We start from the raw sequence: 9,106 nt of genomic DNA, 5'->3' as shown, positions 1-9,106 counted from the left end.
CATTTTGTTATACTGTAAACACACGTACATGCATAATGACCATAAATCAAACTGAACTAAAATCCCAGAAATGACCCTGAAATACCCAAATACACAAACACAGGCCATTAGTCCAGGTCAGGACATGTTTGCTGTGTGTCTGTTGTTATCTGGAACACTACATTAGTCTGTGTGTGTGTGTGTGTGTGTGTGTGTGTGTGTGTGTGTGTGTGTGTGTGTGTGTGTGTGATGCCCCAGACAGTTCCCGTTTCTAAGCTGCCTGCGGGGGGCGCTCTGGACTACTTTTTCATCAGTAAATTACTGTCTGGCAATGATGTTATTTTCCTTGTTTGTTGAAACTCTAAAGTTTTTGCATGCACTTAATCAATTTAAAACTTTTTGAGTCCTTTTAATGCTAAAATACCATAAATTCAGTAAAATGTATAAATGCAATAAATCAAACACGAGTCAATTTTGAAAAGGAAAAAAGGAAGTTTATATATATCTATGAATTTACATACAGTATTTACATTTTTTCCCACAAAACAACACCCAAATAAATTAAATAAATTCAAATCACTTGCTGAAGTGCACAGTACTGTGAAGCTCGGGGGACTCAGAGCATTAACAGTGGACATTATGCAACAGATCACCCATTGTTATTCAACAGCAGGAGCCATTAGCATTAGCATCTCTCTCCAGTGAGGCTAATCCAGAGCACAATCGAGGATGGCAGTAAGGGGGGGGGTTATGTGTTGCTATCTGTATGAGAGTGTGATGAATGGTGTGTGTAGTAGTCGGACCCCCTGGCTCTGGCATGGCCGTGTGTTAGCGTCCGCTGTGCTGCAGTGTAAGGCCAGTCCCAGCTCCACTGTGGCCTGCAGGGGGCGCTCGACCCATCCGTCCCCCAGCACAGCTGATATGGGATCATGCAGGGCTTTTTCTCTGGAGTCCGAAGCCCAGGGCCTGCTTAGACCCCCCACCCTTCGAATGTCCAGCAGGCTAGGACCCCCACGGCCCCCACCAAGGGCCTGCTGGAGAGCCTGGAACAGGAAGGTCAAGTCCACCCTCAACTCTAGAACACCGTCCTTAGACCACGCACTGTACCTACAGAGGACGAAAGATGGATTATTAGTGGATGATTATCTTATTATTATGTTTATTTAGTCAGGGACCATAAACAAAACACATCGATCTCAAAAGAGATGAGATGCTTTGCACCAGAATCAGCTAATTTCCTTCTGCAGTCCCTGGACAGATAACAAAAAACACAATACAGAATACAAAATTACAAAAACAAAATATCTATTAAATCTATCTGAGCAGCTTTAGCTCAGTTTAAAACACTATTAGTGTGTCGAGCCCCTTTCCTCTGTAATGGCACTTTTTTATACTAATATATTTTTTTAATTTGATTTTTAATTATCCTAATTTAATTTCTAATTTATTTTTTAATAGAATTTCTCTTTTAAATCCATTGTTTTAATCATGTTTTAATCCTTTACTTTTTTTTAAACGACGCTGTATTTTTCTCATTTGTAAAGCACTTTGATTGACAGCCGTGTAGGAAAGGTGATACATGAATAAACTTGCCTTGTTTTGCCCAAATATATAACCAACTCACATCCTCAACTTTATCTCCACAAACCAGCCCAAATGCATAACAGTAGAGGAGGGCGATACAGCAAAAATATAATATCACGATACTTCAAGAAATTTTCACAATAAATGATATCACAATATTTATTTTCTTCAGATATCTGATCAGTTAGAACAGGAAAAAAGAGGCAGTAGTTCTACGTTTAAAAAAAAAAGTATCAACAAACTGAACACAATGATTTTTAATCAATATTTGGCACCAAATCCAGTTAAACAAGACTAATTTTGCTGTTTTTATAATTAAAAATACAGTTGGTCAGTGTCTACAAGTACTGACGATAAACACCATATGTTCAAAAAAGCAACCTGTATTGCGACATAATTTATCATAATATTGATATATACTGTCATATCGCCCAGCCCTACATACTAGGCCCTCATTAACCGTCATCTATACAATATTCTGCCACTTGTACAGCGTTTGGCTGATTGAGTATCTGTCCTTAGACCTCTGAAGTGGTGTCCTGCTCCAGGTCTAAGCTGGTTTACTCTATGAGAAAAATGAATGGAGTTTTGGAAAATGATCCTTAAGGATGAACAAAAATGTTCGAGGTGCCCCATACAAACCAGCACAATATGTCAAACCTACTGGTTTCCAGGCTGCAGTTTGAGTAGCTGGTGTTGCTATATAACAGTATCAGATTACAATACTAGTGATTTTCTAAAACATCATCCATTTATTCCCTTTGAGAAATCCAGCTTAGGCCCACAGTTACTAATACAGGCACAACACTGACTGAATGATGCACGACTTCAGAGCTTTGCTGAGCCGACAGTTTTCCCAGTCTTCTCTAAGCAGAGAAAAAAAACGATCAACTGTAGTCCTTCAATATTCCAACCTGACTTACATTTCCAGTGGAAACAACGTCCTCCTGTGTCAGAATCGAGGGACACGGGTTGCTCTAGTAGAACCGAATCTAATTTACAGAGTTTTCTCTTGAGAAATGGACAAAAGTACAACTAAAATTCAGCCTTCACAGCTGCGGTTACTGTTTGTAGCTATGCTAACGAACTTCAGTCCATGTTCATAGTAGGCCTGGGCGAGAGGGCGATGAAAGCGGATATCGTTGATAGAGATGGAAAAAGGTGATATTTGCCACTTGGGAACTGAGAGAGAACTAGAGAAGAATAATTTACGATAAACAACCTGTAAATACTTTGGGAAACTGGGGTTCACATGTTTATGTTTACAGAGAGAGGGAGTTTGTTAAGAAGATGTCTGTTAGTTCTCTCTGCTGTGCTCTGTTCTGCTACCTTTACCACACGACTCGTCACCTACTGCTTATTTTACATTACGTTAAGTTTAGCTTGAGTGCAGCAAAACAACCAATCAAAAGTGACCAAAGCAGTTAGCTCTAACCTGGAGAGAAAGTTCTTCATATCACCATTTACTGCCAGGAAACCGGATCAGAAAAAGTGAATATGAATAACATTGTCTAATGTGCACACTGTGAAGTCCCCACTGTCTCTGCTGTGTGTGATTTACTGAGCAAAATTTCTAATACTTAGTATTTATTTTGTAAACATTAGTGTCTTATTTACAGCTTAAGTGTCCCGGTGGTAATTAACATATAAAAACTCCGCTATAAAGGTGAAAAACATCTTGATTTTTAATATGCAGTGCACATGGTTTTAGAAATTGTTTGCGGCCTGAAGTATGTCCAGCGGAGAGCGCTGTGAGCACTGACAGCACGCAAGTCAAATGGATCTACACCAGAAGGAACTCATGAAAGCATTTTTGCGGTAACATCTATTAAAACGGCAAGTGAAGCTGTTTTCAAAAGGTGTTGGGTTCCTCAGTATTATCTTATTTAATGTTGTTTTATTAAAGATTTTTATTTTTAAATGATTTTTAAAAGCATATGCACTAAAAAAAAGAAAAGAAAATAGGTCAAAGCTGCAGCACACAGCATGATTTTTGTTTTGGGGGGAATGATTACTAGAAAATACAGTGTTAATTATTATTAGTAGTTAATTTATGACATCAATCTTCCATTACTTGTTAGCTGCATTAGCCTCCTAGCTTCAGACACTGATCAAGTCTTTGCTGATTGACTACATTTAAGGCAAAGTGGGGGAGAAATTGGGTAAATTTGACGTTTTGCTGAACTATCGCTTTAAGCTGCAGAGATCATGTGAGTCATTTCATCGCAGTACAGTGTCAGTTGGCACCACGTCTCACCTCGTCGGGAGCTGCCGTTTCTCCAGCGAAGGCAGCAGCGGCTGGACGTTGAGGAGCTGCGGGTTTGTAAGCTGGAGATGAATCTCGGCTCTCACCACCGGAGCCGAGAGAACGTCCTCACTGAGCAGGAACTCAATACTGGAGCCTTAGGAGGGAGAGAGAGGGAGAGAGAGGAGAGAGAGAGAGAGAGAGAGAGTGAGAGAGAGAGAGAGAGGGAGACAGGGAGAGAGAGAGAGAGAGAGAGAGAGAGACAGGGAGAGAGAGAGAGAGAGACAAAGAGAGAGAGACAGAGAGAAAGAGAGAGAGAGGGATGAGTTAGAAATCACTGCTTATATAGCAACATCACTTTAAGGGGCCAATACCCTTCATTTTTGTTGTATTTTAATTTTTTACCCTGAAGTTTACTGATAGTGTTTGTTTCATTTGATCTACCAAAAACAGTAATAATTTTTTGTACATAATTTTCCAGCCTCTCTTTATCCCTTAAAATTAAACAGGCTGTTTTTTGTGACTGTGCCTTTAAGACTGATATATGTAAACAAGCTCTGTTCTTATTGGCTGATCTCTATTGCGAATCATTCCAAAAGCAGTCTGGGCTGAAACACTGCTGTAGACTGAAGAGGGGGATATAAGTACAGGTTTATGCATAAAGGTTTTATAACATCAAAAGAGCAGTGAATTCAAAACAAGCTGTTTTTGATGCGTTCTCTACATATACGGACTCTTTTATTTACAAAGAGTGAGGAAAATTCTGTTTTCCACGATATCGTGATATTTCTGTAAATTTACAGTACTTCTTTTACAGTAAAATACTGTTTTGTTATTTTACATGATCATACTGTACAGGATTGGACATTTAGAGCAGTGCATTGGTTTACAGTAACATACCAGACAATGCAATTTACAGTAATTTACCAGTAAAACACTAAATTTTCAGTGAAAATTCTGCTGCCGGTAAATTACTGTAAATTTTGCCATATTTTTTTTTTTTACAGTGTGAGCTCTTTAATCACAGCTGCACCCACATCCAGTCCAGATTTCTATTTACCCCATTTAGTAAACTCTTCAAAATAAAAGCAGCATCTTATTTGAAACAATGCCGCAGAAAAACACTTTTGTTTCCATAAGGAGCCGTTTAATAGATGGTTCTGTGTGATTGTGAAAAAGCTTAATAGGTTTTAAAAGGTTCTACACCAATTTTGTAATGCTAAACATCCCATATCATGGAAAACTGGATGTTTCTCACTTTTTTGACATAAGATTGTTTGATAAAGTATATAAACATTGCTATTTTTTTTTAAAAATGTACCACAATTGTGCGTTATACAGGATCGATACATAAGCAGGACTAAGAAAGTCCCACTTTTAACACCTTAAACTGCAAATTCTCATACTGAGGGCCCACAAACCCTCACCTTCACAACTGTTCATTATTATTTTTCTTTTCTATTATTAGTTATTATTAGGAAAACACAGCAAAGCTAGAGGAGATAAATAAATTCACATACAGACCACTGCCTCACTACTTATACATTCACAAATGAATCTGTTTCCATTTGCATGTATATGACGTTTTAACCACTTCAGCTCCAGACCTTTTAGTTTTAGCGCACTGCACAACTTACAGAGTCATAGTAGTTACTGAATAATAAGCATAAGATTAATTAAAGGGCTTTTATATTCATACACTAATTATAGGGGATTTACTACTCTTAAAAATAGTGTTGTTCAGTAAAGTAATGCTTCTATTTAAAACCATGAGCTCTTAATAGAACCATTTGCATGCTTAAAGGGTTCTTTGCTGAAATGGTTCTTCAGATTGATGGAGGATGTGCTGTACATGGTTCTATGTATCACCAAAAGGGTTCTTCCTTGAATATGATGTCATGTTTTTAACAATGGAAGAACCATTTCAGCATGGACTCATAGCTCTATACAGAACCATTCCCTTCACTAAAGAGCCATTTTTTTAAGATCTATAGCAATCTATTTTTATAGGATTCATATGAGGCTATTATAGTGAATTCACACAATTACTATAGTTTGCTATAGAATACTACACAAGTGCTATAGATTAGTATGTATTTAGTACGTAGCGCTATAGAAATCAGTGTCTTGTGGCTTTTAATTGAACAGAAAGAGAAGTATGGTGACTCATTTAAGCAAAGGAAAGATGTGCAGTAGGAAAAAAGCACAAAACTTAAAGAGAAAGCTAAAAAGAAATGGCTTTCAGTCGGAACTCTTCGTTCCACCTTAAATTGTGCAGCAGGTACCGTCTGACCCATGCAAAAATTTGCTATAAAGCAGTAGCTTTCAGTTGGAACTCTCCGTTCCACCTTAAATGGTGCGGTGGTCACATTCTGGCGTAAATGTTGCTGTAGAGAAAGGGCCTTCAGTTGGAACTCACCGTTCCACCTTAAATAGTGCAGTGGTTAGAATATGGCGCATGCAAAACTTTGCTATAAAGAAAATGCTTTAAGTAGGAACTCTCCGTTCCACCTTAAATGGTGCAGCTGTTCCATTCTGGCCCCGTACCATTTAAGGTAGAACGGGAAATTACAGCGAGAAGTCAACTTAAACCATGTCTTCATAGCAAACTTGTGCAAGCTCCAGCACGGAACTGCTGCACCATTTAAGGTGGAACGGAGAGTTCCAACGGAAGGTCCTTCTTTGCAGGGGTAAAACTACACCATTTAAGGTGGAACGGGAAAAAGCCAAATCAAAACTATTTCTTTATCGCAAAGTCTTGCAGGCTCCAGAATGGAACTGCTGTCCTATTTAAGGTAGAACGGAGAGTTCCAACTGAAAGCCATTCCTTTATAGCAAAGTTTTGCAGACTTAGAGCTGTAATTCCTGCCCCATTTAAGGTGGAACGGAGAGTTCCAACTGAAAGCCATTCCTTTATAGCAAAGTTTTGCAGACTTAGAGCTGTAATTCCTGCACCACTTAAGGTGGAACGTGAAAAATTCCAACGAGAAGCCAGCTCAAGCCTCGTTATCATGCCCTGATCTTCCTCTCTTACCTCCAGCCTCTCTGCCCTGTATTCCCTTCACTCCTCCGCAGTGGAAGCCCATCTGACAGCAGTGATAAACCCGCCTAACGAAGCCAAACAGAGGCTGCTCGGGGAAAACTGCCCTCTTTGCTCCATCTTTGCCCATGGACAGGACCTTCAGCCTGTAGATGTGACCCCAGTGACCTCCCTGAAGCCTGGCCTCCGTCCAGGGCATGGCCAAGCTGGTGCACTTCTTCTCGACCTCTTCCAGAGACGGACTCTTTGCTGTCCGAGCAAAAAGAGATCCACACTGTACTTCCATTAGCAAGGTCACGGAGGTGAGGACCAGCAGCAGAGTGGACGGATGCATGGCGAATAAAATCCAAATACAACCCCAAACACAGTGTCCGAGAGCTTGTAGGCAGCTGGAGCTTCTTCTGACAATAGGTTCCTCTCTGGTCAGCACATTTGAGCTGATCCTTAAGGGCTCTCCTCCCCCAGCCCATTCACACCCCCATTGGCCCGTGCATAATGAGGCCTGTTCTTACCTGCACCCCCTAATGACCCTCATTACACTGCATCTCTAAGAATGCACTCATTTGCAAAAGAAAAACGCCCCCAGCTGAGAGAAACCCCCCCAACAGAGCACAATAGCTCGCGCACTGCGGCACGTAGAGCCTTTCTTCTTTATCAATACTTTTTTCTTTTTTAAACTTATTTGAAAAAGTTCTACTAATCCACGATTTTTTTAAAAAACGACGACATCAGCGGCATCTGGTGGCCAAAAGCGCGAATTGCTTGCAATCTACTGGATGTTGCCACTCGTTTTACAACCCCTTTTCCAAAAAAGTTGGGAGGCTGTGCAAAATGTAAATAAAAACAAACTGCAATGGTGTGCAAATCATTTAAACCCTATATTTCATTTATAAAATAGTACAAGGACAACAAATCAAATATTGAAACAGTGAAATTTGATTGTTTTATGAAACATTTTTGCCCATTTTGAATTTTATGCCAACATGTTCCAAAAAAGTTGGGACGGGGGAACAAAAGGCTGGTAAAGTTGTGTAATGCTAAAAAAACACCTGGTGGTTAATTGGCAACAGGTCAGTAATATGATTGGGTATAAATAGCATCTCAGAGAGGCGGAGTCTTTCAGGCGTAAAGATGAGGAGGGGTTCACCACTCTGTGAAAGACTGCACCATCAAATAGTGCAACAATTCAAGAATAACGTTTCTCTACGTAAAATAACAAAGAACTTCTGTTTTTCATCATCTACGGTACATAATATCATTAAAAGATTCAGAGAATCTGGAGAAATCTCTGTATGTAAGGGACGAGGCCAAAAGCCAGTATTTGCTGGCCGTGATCTTTGGGCCCTCAGGCAGCACTGCATTAAAAACAGACATGATTCTGTAGAGGAAATCACTGCATGGGCTCAGAAACACTTCTGAAAAACACTGTCTGTGAAAACAGTTCATCACTGCATCCACAAATACTAATTAAAACTCTAAAACACAAAGAAGAAATTACATATAAACAGGATCCAGAAATGCTGCCACCTTCTCTGGGCCTGAGCTCATTTAAAACGGACTGAGGGGAAGTGGAAAAGTGTCCTGTGGTCCGACGAAATCAACATTTGAAATTCTTTTTGGAAATCATGGACACTGTGTCCTCCGGGCTAAAGACCACTCAGCTTGTTATCAGTGCACAGTTCGAAAGCCAGTATTCATGATGGTATAGGGGGGCATTAGTGCACATGGCATGGGTCACTAGCACATCTGTGAAGGCACCATTAATGCTGAATGATATATACATGTTTTGGCAACATAAGTTGCCATCCAGTCTTTTTCAGGGAAGGCCTTGATTATTTCAGCAAGACAATGCAAAACCACATTCTGCATGTATTACAGCAGCATTGCTCCATATTAAAAGAGTCAAGGTGCTAAAATGACCTGCCTGCAGTCCAGAACCACTGATATGAAATCATTTCATTATGAAATGAAAAACATGAGACCCTGAACTGTTGAGCAGCTGAAATCCTGTATCTAACAAGGATGAGAAAACATTTCACTTTCAGAACTACAGCAGTGTCTCCAACTTTTATGGAACATGTCGTTGGCATCAAATTCAAAATGGTCATTTAGTTTTAAAAAAAACAATAAAATTTCTCAGTTTCAACATTTGATTTGTTGTCTTTAAAGTATTTTCCTTTAAAAACAGGGTTTAAATGATTTGCATATCATTGCATTCTATTTTTATTTACATTCTGCACAGCATCCCAACTTTTTAA

The 9,106-nt window shown here is 39.5% G+C and overlaps 1 protein-coding gene across 1 annotated transcript; it reads right to left on the bottom strand.

The window, feature by feature from the left end:
- Positions 1 to 727: 727 nt before the first annotated feature.
- On the bottom strand, positions 728 to 7,628 carry si:ch211-170d8.2 (uncharacterized protein LOC571755 homolog). Its single transcript, XM_036578218.1, has 3 exons — positions 6,843 to 7,628; positions 3,821 to 3,965; positions 728 to 1,086 (listed from the first exon to the last, which is right to left on the bottom strand). The coding sequence occupies exons 1-3, from the start codon at positions 7,180 to 7,182 to the stop codon at positions 738 to 740; spliced, it is 834 nt and encodes a 277-aa protein (XP_036434111.1). The 5' UTR covers positions 7,183 to 7,628; the 3' UTR covers positions 728 to 737.
- Between the last annotated feature and the right edge of the window lie 1,478 nt (positions 7,629 to 9,106).

This window comes from Colossoma macropomum, unplaced genomic scaffold (genome assembly GCF_904425465.1).
Source record: "Colossoma macropomum unplaced genomic scaffold, Colossoma_macropomum, whole genome shotgun sequence".
Lineage (NCBI taxonomy): Eukaryota > Metazoa > Chordata > Actinopteri > Characiformes > Serrasalmidae > Colossoma > Colossoma macropomum.
This window is presented reverse-complemented; position numbering and strand designations above follow the sequence as displayed.

Excerpts from the sequence above, each read along its gene's own strand:
- si:ch211-170d8.2 (XM_036578218.1), bottom strand. The coding sequence starts at position 7,182 with ATGCATCCGTCCACTCTGCTGCTGGTCCTCACCTCCGTGACCTTGCTA. Across the intron at positions 3,966-6,842 it reads ACAGGGCAGAGAGGCTGGAG|GCTCCAGTATTGAGTTCCTG; the intron begins GTAAGAGAGGAA and ends CTCCCTCCTAAG. Across the intron at positions 1,087-3,820 it reads AAACGGCAGCTCCCGACGAG|GTACAGTGCGTGGTCTAAGG; the intron begins GTGAGACGTGGT and ends CGTCCTCTGTAG.